We start from the raw sequence: 24,850 nt of genomic DNA on the forward strand, positions 1-24,850 counted from the left end.
ATCAGCAGCTTGAAAATGAGGGGATGAAGAGATTTTTTTTCATACAAATTGATATCAAAAGAAATCCTGAGTAGCAATACTTACATCACACAAACTATACATTAAAACAAAGACTGTAGCAAGAGATTCAGAAAGGTATCATACCACAATGAAGGGACAATCCAACAAGAAGATCTAACAATTGTAAATATTTATGCAACCAACATGGGAACACCCAAATTTATAAAACAATTAATAATAAACATGAAGGAACTCATTGTCAATAATACAAAATACCAGGGGTTCTTAACAGCCCAATTAAATCAATGGACAGATCATTTGAAGAGAATGTCAACAAGGAAACAATGACTTGGAATGGCACACTGGATTGGATGGGGTTAACAGATATATTCAGAACATTTCATCTTAAAGTAGCAAAATACACATTCTTTTCAAGTGCACATGGGACATTCTCCAAAATAGATCAGATATTAGGTGACAAATCAGAACTCAAGTAATACAAAAAGATTCAGATCATACCATGCATATTTTCTGACCACAATTCTATGAAATATGAAGTAAAAAAAAATTGGAAATTCCACAAATAAATGGAGGTTAAACAATATGCTATTAAGCAATGAATAGGTCTATCAGGAAAATAAGAAATTTAAAAATACATGGGAATAAATAAAAATGAAAACACAATGGTCCAAAATCATTGAAATGCAGTACAAGGGGTCCTAAAAAGGAACTGTATAGAAATACAGGCCTACCTTAAGAATCAAGGAAAAACTCAAATAAACAAAACATTACACCTAAAAGAACAAGAAGAAGAACAACAAATGAAGCCTAAAGCCAGAGGAATGGAGGGTTTAATAAAGTTTAGAGCAGAAATAAATAACATAAGTACTAAATAACATGAGAAAAGATCAATGAAACCAGGGGGGTGGTTCTTTGGGAAAAAAATAATAAAAGTGTTAAACCCCTAGCCAGAATTGTCAAAAACAAAAGGAAAGGACCCAAGTAAAATTAGAATTTATAGAGGAGAAAAAAGAACCAATGCCTCAGAAATACAAGCAATTATAAGATAATATTATGAGAAACTAACTGCTAAAAAATTGGACAGCCTGGAAAAATGTATAAATTACTAGAAACATATAAACTACAGAAACTAAAATAGGTAGGAGTAGAAAACATGAATAGACTGATAACCAGGAAAGAAATTAAATACGTAATCAAAAGTCTCCAAACAAACAGAAGTCCAGGGCCAGATGGCTTCAAGGTAAATTTAATCAACCATTTAAAGAAGAGTTAATAACTATGCTTCTCACCTATTCCAAAAAAACAGAGAAGGAAGGAAAATTTCCAAATTCATTCTATGTGGCCAGCATTCCCCTGATACAAACAGCAGATAAAGACTCGAACTTAAAAAAAAAAAAAATGAAAACCCAATATCCCTGATCAATATGGATGCCAAAATGTTCAATAAAATGCTCGCAAACGTGTATCACATTGGTTGATCTGCAAGTATTGAACCACCTCTGCAGTCCAGGAGTCAATCCCACTTGATCATGGTGAAAAAAAAAAAAAAAAAAATATATATATATATATATATATATATATATATATATATATATATAATATTTTCTTATTTACTTTAAAGAGAGAGAGAACAAGAGAGCATGAGTGTTGGAGGGGCAGAGAGAAATGGAGAGAGAATATCATGCAGACCCCCTACCAAATCTGGAGCCTGATCTGGGCTCAATCCTAGGACCCTGAGATCACGACCTGACCTGAAATCAAGAGCCTGATGTTTAACCTACTGAACTACCAAGGTGCCCCACTGAACAGTTCTTTTAATATACGGTTGGATTCAGTTTGCCAGTGTCTTATTGAGAATTTCTGCACACATGTTCATCAGGGTTATTGGCCTGTGATTCTCCTTTTTCGTGGGGTCTTTGTTTTGGAATCAAGGTAATATTGACCCCGTAGAATGAGTTTGGAAGTTTTCCTTCCATTTTTAAATTTTGGAAAAGTTTGAGAACGGGTATTAACTCTTCTTTAAATGTCTGATAGAATTTCCTTGTGTGGCCGTCTGACCCTAGGTTTTGTTAGTTTGGAGAGTTTGTGTTTTAAAATCTAATTTGTCTTATACAAGTACGGCAACTCTGGCTTTCTTTTGCCGTCCATTAACATAATAGATCGTTCTCCATTCCCTCACTTTCAATCTCTACATGACTTTAGGTCTAAAATGAGTCTCTTGTAGGCAGCATATAGGGGGATCTTTTCTTATTGATTTATTCATTTTATTGCCCTATGTCTTTTGATTGTAGCATTTATTCCATTTACATTCATGGTGTAGATATACATTTAGTGCCATTGTGTTACCTCTAAATTTGGTGCTTCTGGTGATGTTTTAGGTTTCTTTCTAGCCTTTGTTATTTTCGGTTTCCCCCCCCTCAAAATGTCCTCTTTAATATTTCTTGCAGGGTTGGATTAGTGGTCAAGAACTCCTTTTTTTTTTTTTTTTCTGTCTTGGAAAGTCTTTGTCTCTCCTTTTATACTAAATGGAAACCATGCTGGAAAAAGTACCCTTAGCTGTATTTTTTTTTTCCCATTCAGTGCTTTGAATATATCATGCCACTCTATTCTGGCCTGCTGAATTTCTGTCGCATGTCTACTGTGAGCCATATTTGTCTTCTGTGTAGTATGAGGACTTTTTTTCCCCTTGCTGCTTTCAGGATTCTTTCCTTGACTGTGTATTTTGTGAATTTGACTATGATTTATCATGATGATGGTCAGCTTTTGTGTTTAATGGGAATTATCTGTGCTTAGTGGATTCTGATTTCTTTTTCCTTCTCCAGATTAGGGAAGTTTTCCACAGATGGACTTTCAGCTCCTTTTTTCTTTCTCTTCCTCTGGGACTCCTATGGGTGTGAATGTTATTATGCTTTCAGGAGTATGCTGAGTTCCCTAATTCTACATTCATAATCTGATACCTATCTTTCCCTCTTTCTTTTTGAGTTTCGTTATTTTCCATATTATTACCTTTTTTTTTCTTAAAGGGCATTTTAATTTTAAGTTTTTTTAATGTTTTTTTATTATATTATGTTAGTCACCATACAGTACATCCCTGGTTTCTGATGCAAGGTTCGATGATTCATTAGTTGCATATAACACCCAGTGCACCATGCAATATGTGCCCTCCTTACTACCCATCACCAGCCTATCCCATTCCCCCAGCCCCCCTCCCATCTGAAGCCCTCAGTTTGTTTCTCATAGTCCATAGTTTCTCATGCTTCATTCCCCCTTCTGATTAACCCCTCTGTCTTTATCCCTTTCTTCCCCTACCGATCTTCCTAGTTCTTATGTTCCATAGATGAAAGAAATCATATGATAATTATCTTTCTCTGCTTGACTTATTTCACTTAGCATTATCTCCTCCAGTGCTGTCCATGTTGCAGCAAATGTTGAGAACTTGTTCTTTCTGATAGCTGAGTAATATTCCATTGTATATATGCACCACAGCTTCTTAATCCAGTCATCTGTTGAAGGGCATCTCAGTTCCTTCCACGATTTAGCTAGTGTGGACAAGGCTGCTATGAACATTGGGGTGCATATGGCCCTTCTCTTCACTATGTCTGTATCTTTGGGGTAAATGCCCAGTAGTGCAGTGGCTGGGTCATAGGGTATCTCAATTTTTAACGTTCTAAGGGACCTCCACACTGTTTTCCAGAGTGGCTTCACGAACCTGCATTCCACCAACAATGTAGGGGGGATCCCCTTTCTCCACATCCTCTCCAGCAATTGCTGTTTCCTGTCTTGTTAATTTTTGCCATTCTAACTGGCATAAGGTGGTATCTCAAGGTGGTTTTGATTTGAATTTCCTTGATGGCTAATGATTTTGAACATTTTTTCATGTGTCTGTTGGCCATTTCCATGTCATCATTGGAAAAGTGTCTCTTCTTATCTTCTGCCCATTCTATGATTTGTTTATTTGTTTCTCATGTATTGAGTTAGAGAAGTTCTTTGTAGATCTTGGATACCAGTCTTTTATCTGTAGCATCATTTGCAAATATATTCTCCCATTCCCTGAGCTGCCTCTTAGATTTTTTGATTGTTTCCTTGGCTGTGCAGAAGCCTTTTATCTTGATGTAGTCCCACACGTTCATTTTATCTTTTGTTTCTCTTGCCTTTGGAGATGTGTCATTAAAAAGGTTGCTTTGGCCGATGTCATAGAGGTTTTTGCCTATATTCTCCTCTAGGATTCTGATGGATTCCAGTCTCACATCGAGGTCTTTCATCCAGTTGGAGTTTATATTTGTGTATGGTGTGAGAGGGTGGTCACGTTTCATTCTTTTGCATGTAGCTGTCCAATTTCCCCAGCACCATTAATTGAAGAGACTGTCTTTTTTCCACTGGATGTTTTTTCCTGCTTTATCAAAGATTAGTTGCCCAAAGAGCAGAGGGACCATTTCTGGGTTCTCTATTCTGTTCCATTGGTCTATGTGTCTGTTTTTGTGCCAGTACCATGCTGTCTTTGTGATCACAGCATTGTAGTACAGCTCGAAATTCGACATTGCGATGCCCCTAGCTTTGTTTGTCCTTTTCAACAGTTCCTTGGAGATTTAGGGCCTTTTCTGGTTCCATACAAATTTAAGGACTATTTGATCCTGTTCCTTGAAAAATGTCCTCGGTATTTTGATCGGGATAGCATTGAAAGTGTAGATTGCTCTGGGTAGCATGGACATTTTAACTATGTTAATTCTTCCGATCCATAAGCATGGAATATTTTTCCATATTTTGTGTCTTCCTCAATGTCTTTCAAGAGTGAGTTATAGTTTCTAGAATATATATCCATTACGTCTCTGGTTAAGTTAATTCCAAGGTAATGTATGGCTTTTGGTGCTATTTTAAATGGGATGGATTCCTTAATTTCTCTTTCTTGAGTCTCATTGTTCGTATATAGGAATGCAACTGATTTCTGAGCATTCATGTTGTATCCTGCCACATTACTGAATTGCTCTATAAATTCTAATAGCTTGGGAGTGGATTCTTTTGAGTTTTCCATATAGCGTATCGTGTCATCTGCGAAGAGAGACAGTTTGACTTCTTCTTTGCCAATTTGGATACCTTTTATAATTTTTGTTGCCTGATTGTTGTTGCAAGGACTTCTAGTACTATGTTGAATAATAGTGGCAAGGGTGCACATCCTTGTCGTGTTCCTGATCTTAAGGAAAAGGCTTCCAGCTTTTCCCAATTAAATATTTGCTGTAGGTTTTTCATAGATGGTTTTTATGAGATTGAGAAATGTACCATCTATTCCTACACTCTGAAGGGTTTTAATCAGGATAGGATGCTGTATTTTGTCAAATGCTTTTTCTGCATCTATTGAGATAATCATATGATTTCTGAATTTTTCTCTCTGGATAAAATCTAAGACACTGATAGATTTGCGAATGTTGTACCACCCCTGCATCCCAGGGATGAATCCCACTTGGTCATGATGGATAATCCTTTTAATGTACCGTTGCATTCTATTTCCCAGGATTTTGTTGAGTATTTTGACGTCCATATTCATTAGGGAAATCGGTCTGTAATTCTCCTTTTTGATGGGGTCTTTGCCTGGTTTGGGGATCAAGGTAATATTGGCCTCATAGAATGAGTTTGATAGCTTTCCTTCTGTCTATTTTTTGAAATAGCTTTAGGAGAATAGGTATTATTTCTTCTTTGAATGTTTGGTAGCATTCCCCAGGAAAACCATCCAGGCCTGGAGTTTTATTTTTTGGAAGATTGTTTATCACTGACTCAATCTCTTCATAATTAATTGGCCTGTTTAAGAAATCAGTTTCTTCCTGTTTCAGTCTTGGTAGTTTATGGGTTTCCAGGAAGTCCTCCATCTCTTCCAGATTGCTTAATTTATTGGCATAAAGCTGTTGATTAATGTTTCTAATAATCCTTCCAATTTCATTGGTGTTGGTTGTGACCTCTCCTTTTTCATTCATAATTTTTTTTTTTTAATTTGGGTCCTTTCTCTCTTCTTTTGGATAAGTCTTGCCAGAGAGTCTGTCAATTTATTAATTCTCTCGAAGAACCAGCTTCTAGTTCTATTGATCTGCTCTGCTGTACTCCTGGTTTCTAATTCATTGATTTCTGCTCTAATCTTGGTCAACTGCTTCCTCATGAGTGGATTAGGCCTGTCCCTCTGTTGCTGTTCCAGCTTCTTGAGGTGAGAATATAAAAACTCTATTTTAGATTTTTCTATTCTTTTGAGTGAGGCTTGGATGGTTATGTATTTTCCTCTTAGGACTGCCTTTGCTGTAACCCAAAGGTTTTGGACCTCTGTATTTTCATTGTCATTCACCTCCATAAATTGTTTAAATTGATTTTTGATTTCCTGGTTTATCGAATCATTCCTGAGCAGGATGGTTCTTAGTCTCCAAGTGTTTGAGTTTCTTCCAAATTTTTCCTTGTGGTTGAGTTCCAATTTCAAAGTGTTGTGGTCTGAGAATATGAAGGGAATAATTTCAGTCTTTTGCTATCGGTTGAGAGCGGTTTTGTGTCCCAGAACATGGTCTATTCTTGAGAATGTTCCATGGGCATTAGAATAGAATGAGTATTCTTTGGTTCTGGGGTGTAGTGTTCTATATATATCTATGAGGTCCAACTCTTTGAGTATGGCATTCAAAGCTCTTGTTCCTTTGCTGATTTCTTGCTTAAGTGATCTGTCTATTGCTGATAGTGGAGTGTTGAGTTCTCCTACTATTAGTGTATTTTTATCTATATGCCTCTTTTTTGTGGTTAAGAGTTGTCTTGTGTATCTTGCTGCTCCCCTGTTGGGGGCATATATATTTATAATTGTCATATCCACATGTTGCATACATCCTTTAAGAATAATATAGTGCCCTTCTGTGTCTCTAACTATAGTCTTTAGTTTAAAATCCAATCTGTCTGATATGAGAAGTACTACCCCAGTTTTCTTTTGAGGTTCATTGGCGTGAAAGATGGTTTTCCATCCCTTTACTTTCAGTCTGGATGTATCTTTAGGTTCAAAATGAGTCTCTTGTAGACAGCAAATGGATGGGTCATGTCTTTTTATCCAATCTGCAACCCTGTGTCATTTATGAGAGCATTTAGGCCATTTACATTGAGACTGATTATTGAGAGATATGATTTTAATGATGCCATGTTGCCAGTAAAGTCTTTGTTTCTATAGATTGTGATTTTCTGTTCTGTATCACTATTGGGGTCTTTTTATTTTTATAGAACCCCCTTAATATTTCCTGTAGGGCTGGTTTCGTGGTTATGGAATTGGTCAATGACAGGCGATTTAGGAAGGTTTTTATTTCTCCATCAACTCTGAATGACAGCCTTGGTGGATAAAGGATCCTTCGCTGCATGTTTTTCTCTGAAAGAGCTTTAAAAATGCCCCCTGAGCCCTTTCTCTCATTTCAGGCCTGTGTAGACAGGTCTGATGTAATTCTGATACCTTTGCCTTGGTACGTGAGACATTTCTTTGCCTGGGACACTTTCAATACTGTATCCTTGGATCTAATATTTGTGAAATGCACTATGATGTGACGTGGTGTAGGTTTGTCGTGGTTGAGCTTGGGAGGGGTCCTCTCTGACTCTTGGAAATGAATGTTTGTTTCCCTTGCTAGATTAGGGAAGTTTTCAGCTATAATTTGTTCAAATATCTCTTCTAGACCTCTGTTTTTCTCCACTGCTTCAGAGATGCCGATGATTCTGACATTGGAACATTTCATTGAGTCAGTAATTTCCCATAACCTACATTCCTGAGCGTGGATTTTTTTGAGTCCAGATTCTATTTTAGCTTTTTCTTCTACTAACCCATCCTCCAATTCGCTGATACTTTCTTCTGCCTCATTCACCCTGGCTGTCTAGTTTGACTGCATTTGGCTCATAGAATTTTTAATTTCTTCCAGATTCGCTCTCATTTCCACCCTTAGAGATTCTATATTCTCATTAACATTTTTGTTAATACTTTTTTCAAGTCTACACATCATCTTGACCATTGTTACTCTGAATTCCATTTCTGATAATTTGGTTATATCTATATCCATTAGTTCTGTGGCAGAGGCCACAGACTCATTGTCTTTTCTTTGCTGGGGGCGATTTCTCCTTCTCATCATTCTGATGAGGAGAGGTGCAGGGCTGTCCAGATCCCAAATTAATGACTGGGACCCAGGTCGAGTGCCCTTGTTTTATAGGGATCTCAGGGATGTGGTCTTCTTGATTTTTCAGCCTGCCTTTGGGGGGGAGGGGCCTGCAGCGCTGATACTCAGGCAACCCTGTTTGAGTAGAGTCTCTGTGTCCCCTGGGAGGGGGGATGGGGATGGGCACACTGTGAGCTGGTATTTCCAGGATTTTGTTCTCTGGCGGCTTTCCCTGGCAGTTTGCTGTGCCTCTTCTGAGAGTCAGAGCAGCAGTAGCCGAATCTCAGCCTTTGTCTCAGAGCAGAGGTAATGCAGACCGTTCTCCACTGATGTTCTGGCCACTTTAACTCTGTTTCTGTTGGTGCTGCTCAACCCTGCAGCGTCCCGGGATGTGTGCCCCTCACCTGGCGTCCCAGCTCTCACTTCCAGGCCCGGTGCTTCTCTGTCTTTTGTGTTTCTTTTTTTTTTTTAAAGATTTTATTTATTTATTCAACAGAGAGAGAGACAGCCAGCGAGAGAGGGAACACAAGCAGGGGGAGTGGGAGAGGAAGAAGCAGGCTCATAGCGGAAGAGCCTGACGTGGGGCTCGATCCCAGAACTCCGGGATCACGCCCTGAGCCGAAGGCAGATGCTTAACCGTTGTGCCACCCAGGCGCCCCATGTCTTTTGTGTTTCTAACACCGCCAGCCGCCAGCCACCCCCGCCCACTCCAGGAGCTCTGGGTCTCAGTCTGTTTCCAGTGAGTACACCGGAGCTCCGTGAAAAGTCTGGTGGCGCTCCTCGCTTATGGTCCCCGTCCATTCTCTCACAGGTGCTGGTCCCCGAGTCTGCCCGCTCCCCCGTGCAGGTGGCTACTGCTTCCCAGCACCCAAATGCGGCAGCTCCCTCCCCTTACATTTATCTTCCAATATCTGTCCGTGGTTTCAGGGCTCCCTGCTTAGTACCTCAATACTCAGCGCTGGAGATTTTCATTTGTAGAGATCCAAATGTATCTTCCTGCAACTCAGGCTGATCCCTTGGATGTTCAGGCTGGTCTGGTACCTATCCAACTCAACTCAGGGGACCGGCTGAAAAAGGGGTCTCCTACTCCTCCGCCATATTTCCCCCCAATTTGTTATCTTCTATATCACTGACTCAATCCTCTTCCATGTCCGTCCTCATTGTCCTTGCATCCAGTCAGGCTTCATCTCATTACTACCATTTTTAATTTCAGCCTGGGTATTTTTTGGTTCTATTCTCTCTGCAGTGATGTATTCTCTAGTGGCTTCTATATTTTTTCTCAATCCCAGATCATATCCTTATGATTATTGTTTTACATTCTGGTTCAGACATCTTCCTTGTATCTATACTAATTAAATACCTGGCTTCTTCCCATTCTTTCTTTTGGGATGAACTCATCCATCTTGTCATGTTTCAGTCACATTTTTGTGTGTGATTTTTAGGGAAGCCTGTTGTATTATTGCATCTGATAGTAATGGCTATATTAGGAAGAGATTAACAAGAATAAGAAGAATAAGTATAAGAATATGAAGAAGAAGGAGAGAGAGAGGGAGAAGGAGAAGAGGAAGGAGAAGAAGAAGAGGAAGAAGTTATTAAAATCTTAGGTGCGTTTGGTCTGCTTAATTATAAGAAGCTAGATTCAAAAAAATAAAAATAAAAGGAAGCTAGATCCTCTTTCCCCTACAGCTAAAGCTTTTCAGCAGACTGTGATCATTTGACTTGGTGCATGAAAGGGCATTGTGCTGGTCTTCTTGGGGAGGAGCCTGCTTGGCTTGTTCCCAAGTGGTCTGACCCTAGTAAAAATGCATCACAAGACACATGGGGGCAGAGTTTTGTGTAAGCATCTCTAGCCTCCACTGAGTGGTGCTGTTTGGTTCACTAGGTCAGTCAGTGCTGATGGGAGTGGCAAAATGGCATCCCTGTTTTCTAATCCTGTAAGCAGGAAGTTCATGGCTGCCACTCTTAATGGAAGCCCTCACTAAGAACAAACAATCAGCCCCTCTTCTGTCCTGATTTCCACAGAATTCCTTTCTTAATACTGTTTGCATCCAAGTTGTTGGCCTCCAGGTGGAACAGTAATCCTATGTTTTATCTCAGGCATGTGACTGGGTTTCAGAACTCAAAATTTTAAAGATCCCCATTGTGTGGACCCACGCAGATCATCGGGGGTATGATCTCACTCTGCTGTGGCTGACACAGGTTTGTCTGGAAATCCATCATGTGACTGCAGTGGTTCAGAGTTTGTGGAATAGTGTGGCAAAAACCTAGCACCAAGTTTTGTTGCCCTCAGCTGGCATCTCTCTGTTCCTATGGCAGTTAATAAGGCAGTATGTTGGTATCCATCAGGTCTTTTGTCCCCAGAGAGGTCAAGCCACCTCTCCCAAATGCACACTAGCAGGGGGAAATTCTTCTCCCTGTGTGACAATGGGATCCTCAGATAATGCTGTATGCTCCTGGGTCTGGTCTCCTCCCCCACTGGAACATCACCAAGCCCACCACCTACAAACTTAGAAATTGTTGGACATTCAAAACTTTAGACTTTGTTCTCTACTGCTTACAAAACTTGAGGCAGTCAGCCCCTGTTCTTTTCCCCATAAATGATTTGGGGAAGAGTTCTTCCTGTGCACTTCCCTGCACTTGATCGATCTCTCTCTCTCTCTCTCTCTCTCTCTCTCTCTCTCTCTCTTCTCTATTTTTTCTGTGACCAAGGCTCTCTCCCTTCTGCAGCACCAGCAATTCTTTTCTCTCCTATATCAATTCTTCATAGTTCCTACCTTCCACAAACTAGCTGCTTTTCTACCTCTAGTTGTGCAGTTTTGCTGTCTCAGTCCCCAGATCAATTTATTCTAAATTATTTGATATTCATCTAGCTGTGTTCAAGGGATACAGCAAGCTGAGGGGCCCCTACTCCTCCACCATTTTATCTCCACCCTCCTCAATGGTAACCTAGCTTTAAAAGTAGCTTTTCAGCCTATATGCACACAGGGAGTTTGATAGGGTGGGGGAGAGCCATGTTTTTACTCTCTCTGTGTTTGTGAAACTTTTTAATGAATCTATTCCTCTGGGACTCCAATATATACAGAAAACTTTACTTTCCCAGGAGAAGTTTTAAGACTAAAAGGATGATGTATTTCAAATATAATTAAGTATTTTCCATGCAAACTTGGCTAAAACTTTTAGGTATTTTTTTAGTCTATAAATAAGCTGTCCTATGATATCAGGAACATATGTATTCCATTGTTTACCTTTAGTTCTTTCCAATGGATGATTTGTTTAAGAGCAAACATAATTTTACCATGTATTTGTCTAAAAGTGTGAAAGATTTATTCAACAAACAGAATGTCATTACCTGACCTGAGGGCTATATGAGGGATGGCGAATATTGATGAATAGGTTGTTCATTGAAAAAAGAGCTCTGTGTAGCAGCAAGATCTAGCAGACACTCAAAATAAGTTGTGTGTGTGTGTGTGTGTGTGTGTGTGTGTGTGTGTGTGTGTGTATGGGGCTTTCAAATTTATGAGTCCATTTTATTATCTTTTTTTTCCCCAGAGAAAGGATATATATATATATATATATATATATATATATATATATATATATTTTTTTTTTTTTTTTCCGTTTCTCTCATCTTCCCTTATGTATCCGTGGTAGTACCATTTGTGTATACTGGATCTTACACCATTTTATTGCCACATTTTTCAACTTTTATTTCCAATTATTGCCAAATGTACATTGTATTCTTGTTCTGGTAGGAATTATTTCCTTGATCTAAAAATAATCTCTTTCAATACTGTTAAGTTTACAAACATAATTTCTTCTCTCTTGAATGCCTCTCCGCTCTTTTCTCCTTTAGGTAAAATGAAATATTTTCAAACTAATATGGGTGTCCATTATTTTTGTGTTCTCTCACTGCTGGTCTAATTAGCTGTCACACGTTCTAGGGTCCACTGCTGATTATAAACATGCATATATGCACACTCTGCCCATAGTCTACATTGCATGTATAGATGCAAGAATTTCTCAAATTCTTAGTGAACTTATTTAGGATAAATATTTCATTCACCCAGGAAATTTTAAAACTTAGTACAGTGGCATATAGTAAGTGGTTAAAAGAATATCATGAGTGCTTGAATGAATAAATAAATGAATATGGGGAATTGACATTATTGGGTGTTACTCATGAACAGTAGCAAAATCTGTAAAAACCATTACTTTTTCTTAAAGAGAATTATACCTGAAAATGTAAACTGTGGATTAGAGCCTACTGAGGACCTTACCCAAAAGAAATACAGAATATTCACACTAGCAAGTTATTGAAGGGCAAATGAGAAAGTGGATTTGTATATATTATCTTGGATTTTATTTTTGTGAACAGACATTATAATCTTACAATTTATTCTCAATAAGCAATATCTGAGAAGATGAATTACAAAATGTACAGGAACAGTTGACTAATTATGCTTGGGAAAAGGCACTGCAAGAAAATGTTGTATTTAATAGCTTCTTTTGAGGCAGAAGAGGGCTATATGAGGGATGGCTTTCTCTATCTTCATCCATTCCTATCATGAAAACCAAAATAATTCTAATTTTTAGAAACTATATTGGAAATTGTGAATTATGAAAATTCTCCCAGTTTAGGGCTCCATAGGAGCAAATGTGTCTCTCTGACTTCTTTCCATGTTTTCTTCATCTTCAAGGAGTAACTTAATAAAATCTTTTTGAAAGGGAGTTTGCTACTGCTCCACTGCCCACCAATCCATTCCATTGCCATAGTTATGATTTTAGAATACCATCATGTGACCATTAGGCTGGACTGTCACACAGGTTTCAGGTTTTTTGTGCTCTAATTCAATCTGTTCAAACAGACTGTTATGAATTTAAGGGCAGGAACCATACCTAACATTCATGAATGTTATTCTCAATGACTAGCATGATCAATAATTACTACAATGATTGCTATTATGAATTTCCACACAGTTCCCATATAAATTTTACATAATCAGAAAGTAATGAATCTCCTCAAATACTTAATTTGAAAAAGCAACAAAGATGTATGAAATATAACATTGAAGAAATAAAGAAAATTTATCCATAATTTGAAAATACAAATCCACATTTATGACAATTATAATCAACATTTTATATGTATGCAACTTAAATTTAGCAGTAATAATTGCATATAATTTTATTATCTGCTTTTTCCTGATGATCCTACATTGCAAACTACACCCTATTTGTCTATTCCACATTTTTAAATTTATTTATTTGTCTATAAGTAACTCTCAGAGTTGGTATTAATGATGTATCTTATCTGTCACAATTAACCAACATATTTACCATGCAAAGAAAAAAAATTATATAAACATAAAAAGGCTCTTCTAAAGAACAATGGGGCACTAGATACTGAAGGGAATAAAATGACTTTTGAGAGAATAATGTTGGGGTAAATCAGTATTATAGCAGTTTAAGAGCATGATGACAAGTAGGAGAATTTTAACATGTCGAGACATGAGGAAGAAAATTTTAGGAGGAAGAAAAGAGAATAATAATGCAGAGATGGTGAAAAGTGTTGTGAACACCAAATAGCTTATGATGTAATTTGGTGTGATGTAGAAAAAATGAGAAAACCTTGATTAAAATATTTATTTATTGCCATTTAGCAAAATTAAAAAAAAATCAATGAATACACAATTTTAAATGAAGAAATTCTATCAAGTTATTTCCCATGGCACTGATATCAGAAACAGTCATAAAATATATTTGTGTATCATTATCTTGTCATAAAGTGCATCACACGTATATGTAGGCTAACAGAACTTGATTTGTCAGACTCAGAATTTCATGGGTTCTGCCAGTTTTCCCAGCAAAATATTAATATTCCTTTCTTTCATCATCAACAATGCCCCATATTAGATGATAAATTATATATTTACCCCACAAATAAGACAGTACGTGACACATTTGGTAATTAATTTCTTAAACAATTTGCCCTGCCTTCCCTTCTTTTTTTTAATTTTATTTATTCATTTGAGAGAGATAGAGAGAAAGCATGGCGGAGATGGAGAGGGAGAAGCAGACTCCCTGCTGACTGGGGAGCCTGATGTGGGGCTTGATCCCAGGACTCCAGGATCATGACCTGAGCTGAAGGCAGACACTTAACCATCTGAGCCACCCAAGACCCCTGCCTTCCCGTCTTTTGCTGATGGTCAGCAACACAAAGTAAGAATTCAAGAGCAAGATAACACAGTAAGAGACACCAGCCTTTATTCCCCACAATGGGGGGGACAATTAGCTAATAAAAATAAATACAAATAAAATTATCAAGTAAAAGTACCCTTGGGAGGACTTAGAAGTCCAATTAAAAATCTATAACAACATAATGGACCAATATGAAGAATAACCACACAGAAAGGACAATTGGAAGACATCTGGTGATATCTGGAAAAAGCTAGAAGGATGAAGGAAGAGGGGGCCAGTATCAGTCGGACGGCAGGTGCCTTGGTCAACCCCAGTGACTTCCTCTGCAGTAGATCCTAACAGCCTTTGATACTGTGGACCTTCTCAGCCCCCACAACAGCTACAGACTCTTCATGAATTCCACAGCAGAGGACCATGTTCTGTTTGTCATCTATCCACAGTTGCTTGCTTTGCAGAGGACACTGGTAGATCTCATGTCTGAGGTAACCAGCACTCATTGCTGGGAGATGCATCTCTGCTCCATCATCCCAGAAGGAATTGCTGTTGTGCCACCCTGGGAAAAGGCTGTGAATGCCCCTAACCCTGACTATTCCATGACCGCCAGAGTCACAGCTCAATGATTCATGCCTGAGTGCCAAATTCTGGCTCTTTGACATCTCCCCACATACCCATCCTCCAGATTTCAGCTCCACAGTTGCACCTTACATGCCCGTGTTTCAGGCAGCAGTACCAATGTCATTGTAAGCTAGCCAAGGCCCCAGACTCCGGAGCTGTTGTCACTCTGTGAATATCCATGCTCCAGTCCCCAGCTCTGTGGCCGCTCCACTGGCATCCACACATCAGACACCAGTGCAAGCACCAGTGAGAAAGATCTCAAGTAAACCACCTAAATTTATGACTCAAGGAACTAAAAAATGAGCAATTTAAGGCCAAAGTTATCACAAGGCAAGAAATAAAAGAAAACTGATAATAAATTAGTTAAATGGAGATTAAAAACACAATAGAAAAAATAAACAAAATTGGCAAAACTTTAGCTAGACCAATAAAAAAGAAAGAATATGCAAATAAATGAAATTAGATATGAAACAGAAGATGTTACAACTGTACTGATATCAAAAGGATCATAAAAGGCTGTTATGGATGGTTATACTCCAGCAAATTAGATAACCTATAAAAATCAGAGAAGCTCTAAGAAACATATAACCTACCAAGATTGAATCACGAAAAATTGAAAAGCTGAGCAGACAGATAACAAAAGAAATTGAATCATTAATCAAAAATCTCCCAACAGCAAAAGCCCAGGAACAGACGGATTCAGTAGTGAATTATAACAAACAAGTGAAGATAATTAACATCAGTCCTTCTCCAACTCCTTCAAAGAATTGAAAAGGAAGGAATACTTCAAAACTCATTTTAACAGAGCATATCATTGTCTTTTTTCACAATTGTACAAAACTTTTACTTTCCCAAACTTGAATTTCCAAAGCTGGCTTTCTTTTCTTGTTGCTTTCTTTTATTTTTATTTACTATTTTTTATTGCTTTCAGGAGTAGAATTTAGTGATTCATCACTTATGTACAACCTAGTCCTCATTACAACCCTCCTTAATGCCCTCCACCTATTTAACCCACCACCCCCACCCACCTTCCCTCCAGCAGTCTGTTCTCTATAGTTAAAAGTCTTTTATGGTTTGCCTCGCTCTGTTTTTATCTTATTTTACTTTTCCTTCCCTTTCCCTATATTCTTTTGTTTTGTTTCCTGAATTCCACATATAAATGAAATCACATGTTTTTTTGTGTTTCTCTGACTGACTTATTTCAGTTAACATAACACATTCTAGTTCCATTCACATCATTGTAAATGACAACATTTCAGCATTGTCTTTATAACAAAACCAGAAAGGAATCTATAAGAAAAGAAATTATATATTAATACCTTTGATGAAAACAGATGCAGTATATTCAACAAAATGCAAGCAAATGGAATTCCACAGCATGTCAAAAGAATATGCTATTATTGATTAAAATACATCTCTGGAAAGCAAGAATGGTTTGAAATATGCAAACCAATAAATATTATTCAGCCATGAAGGAGGAGTACATTTTGTGATTTGGATGACCTGGTTGAACTGGGAAGATATTACGTTAAGTAAAATAAGACAGAGAAGAAAAGACAAATACAGCAGGGTGTCATTAACATAGAATCTACAAACAGAAACAAAAACAAACAAACAAAAATAAAACTCAGAAACTAAAAGGAGAATGGTGTTGTCAGGGGCTGGGTGCTGTGGGAAATGAGATCTTGGTCAAGGGGTACACATTTGTTGGGACTTGAACAAATTCTGAAGACCTAATGTGCAACACAGTTAGTATAGTTAATATTACTATATTGTATAATCGAGACTTGCTTGGAGAGTAGATCTTAATGATTCTCCACCAAAAAAAAATGTTAATAATGTGGTAATAAAATGGTAATTATCTTAATTGTGGTAATTATTTCACAATAAAATGGTAATTATCTTAATTGTGATAATTATTTCATAACATATACCAGTATAAATTAATCATCTTGCTATCTTTAAATATATATATATACATGTAAATATAATCTATTTGTTGATTATATCTCAATAAAAGTAATTGAAAATAAAAAATATGTCATTCTCCTGAAGCTGATAATCTCTTCAAATATGTGAGGTGTGCATGTATGTGTACATGTGTTCATTTCTTATTTGGGGGACCAGTCAAATGCTTTAAGGTTATTCTTACAAAACGTTACTCTAGGTATCATTTTTTTACTTTCCCCAGGTTTTATTTTTTTTTTGGCTTTTTTTGTTTTTTTTTTTCTCATTTACTGCTCCCTGCAACCGCGGAGCATAGCAGTTCTTTTCTTTTCTTTTTTTATATAATAATATTTTTTATTATATTATGTTAGTCACCATACAGCACATCCCTAGTTTTTGATGTGAAGTTCCATGATTCATTAGTTGCATATAACACCCAGTGCACCATGCAATATGTGCCCTCCTTACTACCCATCACCAGCCTATCCCAATCTCCCACCCTCCTGCCCTCTGATGCCCTCAGTTTGTTTCCCAGAGTCCATAGTCTCTCGTGGTCCATTCCCCCTTCTGTTTATTCCCCCCCTTTGCTTTCCCCAGTTTTATTGACATAACTGACTTTGTGTAAGCTTAAGGTGTATGGTGTGATTATTTGATATACTTATATATTGCAAAACAGTAATTTTGGTTAACGACATACTTAACCTCACATAATTACCCTCCTTTCTAAATTCTTAGTGTTTAATCAGTAAATATATTGAGCCTCGTAGGAACTAACTTATGTCACTCATCTTAAATTTACTTTATTATCAGTATTTGCTCTCAGAGTAAAATATACTCATTAAAAGTTAGAATCACACTCATGAATCCCCAGGAACTATCACAGAAGTGGAAGGGAGAGGCCATGGTAAGCTAATCTTATTTCAGGATCATTAGTTGGGTAACTACTTGTCCCATGGAGTCAGATTCTCCACAATGAAGAAATAATGTCTATAGACATGAACTGCCAGACAAGAGTTACATTGCATCACACAACAAACTCACCCCCATGAACATAAAAATAGGGACATTTCTTCCTTTTTTTTTAAGATTTTACTTATTTATTTGAGAGAGAGAGATAGCGAGACAGAGCACAAGCAGGGGGGAGTGGAAGAGGGAGAAGCAGACCCCCGGCTGAGCTGAGAGTCCCATGTGGGGCTCAATCCCAGAACCCTGGGATATGACCTGAGCTGAAGGCAGACACTTAACCAACTGAGCCCACAGGCACCCAGGGACATTTCAATATCCTTAGATAAAAAGCTATTGAGAGTAATGTTGTAGATGTTGCCAGAAATATTTATGATGTAGTATGTGGCTTAAGGAAACAAAAATACTTTGAATATCCAGTCTTAGGAAAAAGGAAGGAATTTAATTCTATAAAGACCTATTAAAATTTTATGCACAGAAAACCTTTCTTGTAACTCTTTAACAATTGTGTCATAAATATTTTTGTTTTAAATTTCTTATACAGAAAATGAGGCATAAATGACTTTCATATATGGTATTAGCTGCTTTAGCTGTAAAGTTCGTAAAAAATCACCACCTCTCCACATTAATAGAAAATGAAAGGCATACCACATTGAAAAAGAAAGAAAAATTACATGAATAATGTGATGTCATTCAAAAATAACAACACCAGAAAAACCAACAATTAAATATATTTAAATTACACATAAAGTGATATGATTAAATTCAACAAATAAAGTGTGCACAAGGTGTTGGTATTAAGGAGAGTTAAAAAAGAAAAAGAAAAAGAAAAAGAAGAAGATGACTTTTTTCTATTTTGTACCAGCCCGAAGAAAACGCATGTATTCCTTGAGGGTAGTGTGGAATCCAGCCAAGCCACACTGAATTATTAACATTTAATTTTGGGGTTTTTGTTGTTGTTGTTGTTGTTGTTGCTTTGGGTTTTTTTGGGGGGTTTTTTGTTTTTTGTTTCCATTCTGCAATTCCAGTTGAAATTTCTCTTTTGACATGTGCTTGTGATGAATTATCATTCTTCATGACTCAGCTTAACCAACCTTTAAAAAGAAGACTTTCTGGAAGTCCCTACAGTTTCCTGTAGGGTTTTCTTCCCCTGTAGTGCAGTTAAAAGTCAGCATGCACTTTCTTTTGCATTAGATTATGAGGTTTCTGAGAAGAGTGAATGTTTCCTGTGTAGCCCAAATGGATCATTTCATGGTTGTTGAAAAAAGTGGGAATTTAACAAAATAAAACATGCAATGAAACAAGCTGTGATTTAAAGTCCTCGGTCAAAGAAAAGATAATTCACAGTAAGGTGAGAGAAGTTATCTTTTAGGGAAATATTTCTAAGAAAAGGTGAAAACGGAGTTGAGGTGTGCAATACAGATATAAAACACTGTCTGAGAAAACCATTAGTTGAGTAAAAGCACAACTTTAAAGGGATGTAGTGACATTTTGAAAACACTGTTTTATGAAAACTTTGATCAATTTAGAGAGGAAAATCTGAATCATATTTCACAATATTTGAGAAGCACTCTGATGAGAACCATTGAAGGCTTCTCACCATAAGTTTCATTGTTTAGTCTGATTATATTTACTATGCTATAGATACACTCCCATACTTAAATTGATTTAAGTACATATAGATGGAATATAGTGTAATCAAGAAGGATGCTATGGCACTTGATTAATAAAGAAAAAAATAAGAACATCAATATTGTAGGGGAGAATAATTAAATGAGGCATGTGACATTATGGAGAGAGAAACCTGACCTGAAATCCCAATGTCACTTTCTTCATTAGATGTACCTTTCTAATTGTTAGGAATAAATTACTAATATGCAGAATTTTTCAATAAAATAATATAATCTCTTAACATTAGTCAGGAAACGGAGAGTTGCAGTACAGTGCTGTCAGAGAAAAATAACCTGATGTATTTTCAATACTTTTGACATACAGTTACATGTATTTTAAGCTAATATGTCATTAGGAATAAAGAGTGTAAATGCAAATTCTCTTTACTAACATTTCAAGAGAGTATCCTTTGAATTTGGGAAACTCTCCATCTCTCTAAAAGTCTCTTCAAGGCTCCAGTCACTTCCTTATTCCTCAGACTATAGATTAGTGGGTTCAAAGTAGGATTGATGACAGCATAGAATAAGGAGATTAATTTGTCACCCTCAGCTGAATATAGAGATTTCGGCCTCATATACATGAACATACCTGTCCCATAGTAGATGGTCACCACAGTCAGGTGAGAGCTACAGACCGAGAATGCCTTTTTCCTACCCTCTGCTGAGTGCATCCTCATCACAGCAACCAGTATGTGAAGGTAAGAGAGAGTAATAAGGAGGAAGGGGAGCAAGAGGGTACCAGATGCACCTATCACCATCATTGTCTCCTGTAGGGATGTATCAGCACAGACCATATGAAGAAGAACAGGTACTTCACAAAAAATATGGTCAACAATATAAGGGCCACATAAGGGAAGCATGGTGAAGTAGAGGGGCACCACTGAGGCAAAGAAGCTGATGGTCCATGCCCCCACAGAAAGCTGCACACACACAGACCAGTTCATGATGAGCAGGTATCGTAGAGGGTAACAAATGGCCACATAACGGTCCAGAGCCATGATTGACAATATAATGCACTCAGCTGCTCCCATTAACAGAGATATGTAGGTCTGAGCAAGGCAGAGTTCATAAGAGATAACTTTCTTAGAAGCAAGGAGGTTGAAGAGCATCTTGGGGACCACAGCTGTGGTGTAAAATATGTTGAGAAAGGCCAAGTTGCAGAGGAAAAAATACATGGGTGTCTGGAGGCAGGAATCAATTACCACCAAGATGATGATAGCTGTGTTTCCAAAGAGATTGACCAGGTAGACCCCAGAGAAGAGGAAGAAGAGGGGGATCTCAATTTGAGGATGATTGGAAAATCCAACAAGGACCAACTCAGTGATGGTGCTGGAATTTTCCTGAGCCATGTTGAGTATCAGTGCTAAACTGATAATGTGAACAAAAGAAATGTGCTTTGAGAACAAGTATAGTGAAATCACAAAAACACAAAAATTCTTTAACATCATCTATAACTAACAATAAACCTCACCCTTAAGAAAGGTAGAAAACTCAAAATGACTTGTTTAGTTACCATTGGGAGATTACAGTCTTTCCTGACTGTTTATCAAAGATACTTCCCAAAGATGATGACAACTTGAGTCTTCAGATAGAAGGGATTTAAAAAAATGGGAATCTGGTTATTCTTCAAATTCACTCATACGTTATTATTCATAAATACCTTGATGTGTTGATTCTGCCCATCTCTGAAAAAACCTCACTGATGAAAGGAGCCCGCCCTAAATCTCACTGGAGTTGGTGATACCTGGATCCATTTCCACGACTCACATTTGAACTAGCTTTGCTGACTGTTTCCTCCTATGTTGCAGAGTAGAGGATGGACATAAAATCATGTGGATATAAGTATGCATACTTTGTGTGTGTTTCACACAGAATTAAGGACAGGTAACACACCTCTGTATTTCCGTTCATTAGAAACAGCCAGGTCCCCATCCCTTGGGGACCTTATTAGCTTTATGCAGGCATACTGAGTAAATGGGATAGAGAGAAAAGGGGAGAAAAAACACAATTAGGTGCTGCTGAAATGAGAAAAAAGTAATGTCATAACTCCAAGAAGTGTGTACATATGACTTCTGAATCCTAGTCTTTTCTCTAGCACATTGATCTCAAAAATATTAAATAAAGCTAATATTTTATAGGCTTTGTTCATGACACTGACTCTTCATCTATGACTTCATAAAGTTGAGTTCTGCATCCTGATTATATATTAAATAATGAAATGCACCTGTGTTTTCAATCAGGGTGACAGACATAGTCCTGGACAAACTTCAGGAAACTCACCTGGAAAACAAACAAACAAACAAACAAACAAACAAACAAACAATAACAAAAACCAGTTTGCATTTGGTATAAATAGGTTACTCTTTATTAATAGATTATTTCTTTTCCTAGGCAGAAATAGTATATTTTGATGTAGTCACATGTATGTAGTTGTGCTTTTGTTGCCTGTGCTTTTGGTATTATACCCATAATGTAATTGCCAAGACCAATGCCAAGGTCCTTTTCTCCCGTGTATTCTTCTAGGTCTTTACAGATTCATCTTACACTTCAATCTTTCATTAAAGACGCCAAAAGTCTGGAGGATTCAAATCTCTCCCTGCCATATCTTGAGCATGTTAGTTTATCTGCAGACTAAGTTCGCTCAGCTGCAAAGTGGCAGTGAGAGTGTCACCACCCACCTGGTGTTGCCATGTGGACTCAGAAACATGCTGTGGAAAAAGCACCAGGACTTGGTCCAGTTGAAATCAGAACTTACTCTTTAGCTATTGGAACTTTTCTCTATGGGTAGTGTACTTTTGAAGAACACATATCTGAACCACACTGTTGCTTACCACTACCTGATGCCCATCAAACATTGACTAACCAAAAGAGGATTTACAAGGAATTGGAGAAAGACAAAGGTGGAGTAAGAGGATCCTAGTCTAGTCTTTTCTTATGAACACAACTAGATAACTATCACATACCCCAGAAATTGCGTGGAACACTGACAGAAAACCACAACTAAGGGGAGGAAAGAGACCACATCTAAGAAGGAGCAAGAGACATATATAGCTGTTCTAACAAACAGAAGGAGGAAAAGATAAGACAAATTCCAAGATGGAGGACTTTATCTTAAATAAAAGAACAAGATGAGGTCATGGCCAAAGATTTAAGCAAGACAGTTAAAAGTAACATGCCTGACGGAAAATTTAAAACAACAATTATAAGGACAGACACTGGGTTTGAGAAAAGAATAGAAGACGTCAGTGAGACCCTTATCACAGAGAGAAAATATTGAAAAGAATTATCAACTTCTCAAATAGTGTTTTTAAAACTTTTACTTATAATAAAATATTCAAGGTGTCACATTAAAACTTAATTATTTAGAGATAAAAAGTGCAATAAACAAGACTGGAAAGATACAATGAACAGCAGGTTTGAAGAAGCAGAAGAATATATTAGTGACCCAGAGCTCCCAATGATGAAAAAAAGAATAATGAAACTGAAGAAAAGAGTGAAAGAAGAATTATGCAATACAGGAATAGACTTAAGGAACTCAGTGATTCCATCAACTGTAATAACATTTCTATAATAGGATTCCCAGAAGAAGATGAGAGAGAAAAGGGGGCAGAAAGTTTACTTGAGGAAATCATAGCTGAGAACATTCCTAATCTGGAGGAGGAGACAGACATCTAGATCCAGGATACACAAAGAATGACTGTTAAAATAAACAAAAACAGGACAGTACCAAGAAATATTGCAATTAAATTTGCAAAATATAGTGATAAAGAACAAGTATTAAAAGCTGAAAGACAAAATAAGTCCTTAAATTTCAAGAAAAAACTCGTAAGGCTAGCTGGAGATTTCCCAACAAACCCTGGAAAGCCAGAAGGTAGTGTCATGATATATTCAATGTCCTGAATGAGAAAAACCTGCAACAAAGAATAAGATATCCAACAAGGCTATCATTCAGAATAAAATAAATAAAGAGTTTCCTTGGTTGGGGAGGGGGAAAGGAGTTTGTGACCACTAAACCAGCCCTACAGAAAATATGACAGGAGATTCTTTGAGTGAAGAGAACAAATGTGACAAAGACAAAAAGAGAATCAGGATCGTAGAAAACCTCCAGAAATAACAACAAAGGAAATGATAAAATGCCACTAGATACATATCTATCAATAATTACTTTGAATGTAAATAGACTAAACTCTCCAACCAAAAGATATAGATTGTCAGAATGGATTAAACAAACAAACAAACAAAAACAAAAACAAAACAAAACAAAACAAACAAACAAAAAAAGCTATATGCTGTCTAAAAGAGCCTCATTTTAGACCTAAGGCACCAGGAGATTGAAAGTGAGGTGATAGATAAATATTTATCATACAGATGGATGTCAAAGAAAGGCAGAGTAGCAATAAAATAGCAGACGTACTAGACTTTAAAATAAAGGTTGTAACAAGAGACAAAGAAAGGAAATATATCATAATAAAGGGGACAATCAAATAGGAATATAGAACCATTGTAATTATTCATACACCCAACTTGGGAGCACCCAAACATATAAAACCATAACAACATAAAGTAACTCATTGATAAAAATGCAATAATAATAGAGGACTTAACACCCCAATGACATAGATGGACAGATCATCTAGGCAGACAACAAATAAGGAAATCATGGTTTTGAATGAAATACTGGGCCACATGGACTTAAGACACATATACAGACATTCCATCCAAAGGAGCAGAATACACATTCTCTTTTCAAGTGCACACAGAAAATTCTCCAGAATAGATCATATACTAGGTCACTAATCAGGCCTCAAAAAATGCAAAAAAGATTGAAATCATAACATACACCTTTCTGATAATAAGACTAAGAAGCTGGAAGTCGACCACAAGAAAAATATTTGGGAAGACCACAAATGTATGGAAGTTAAACAACATCCTAGTGAACAATGAATTGGTCAAACATAAAATCATGGAAGAAATGAAAAAAATATATATATATATATATACACAGAAATTTTTTTTCCAAAGAAGATATCCAGATAGCCAAGAGACAGATGAAATAATGTGCAACATCACTGATCATCATGGAAATGTAAATCACAACTACAATGAGATATTATCTCACAGTTGTCAGAATGGCTAAAATCAACAAGAATCAACAGGTGAAGGTAAGGTCATGGAGAAAAAAGGAACCCTCGTGCACTGTTGGTGGGAATGAAAGCTCATGCAGTCACTCTGGAAAAACAATATGTGGTTTACTCAGAAACTTGATGGGTATTAAGGAGGGCACGTATTGCCTGGTGCACT

General features: G+C 37.2%; 1 protein-coding gene across 1 annotated transcript; it reads right to left on the reverse strand.

The window, feature by feature from the left end:
• Positions 1-19,944: 19,944 nt before the first annotated feature.
• Positions 19,945-20,898, reverse strand: LOC123780162 (olfactory receptor 2A12-like). The gene has a single exon (XM_045778948.2). The coding sequence runs from the start codon at positions 20,896-20,898 to the stop codon at positions 19,945-19,947; it is 954 nt and encodes a 317-aa protein (XP_045634904.2).
• Positions 20,899-24,850: the final 3,952 nt, after the last annotated feature.

The sequence above is a fragment of the Ursus americanus genome, chromosome 5, assembly GCF_024610735.1.
Source record: "Ursus americanus isolate L20-20 chromosome 5, mUrsAme1.1.p, whole genome shotgun sequence".
Taxonomy (NCBI): Eukaryota; Metazoa; Chordata; class Mammalia; order Carnivora; family Ursidae; genus Ursus; species Ursus americanus.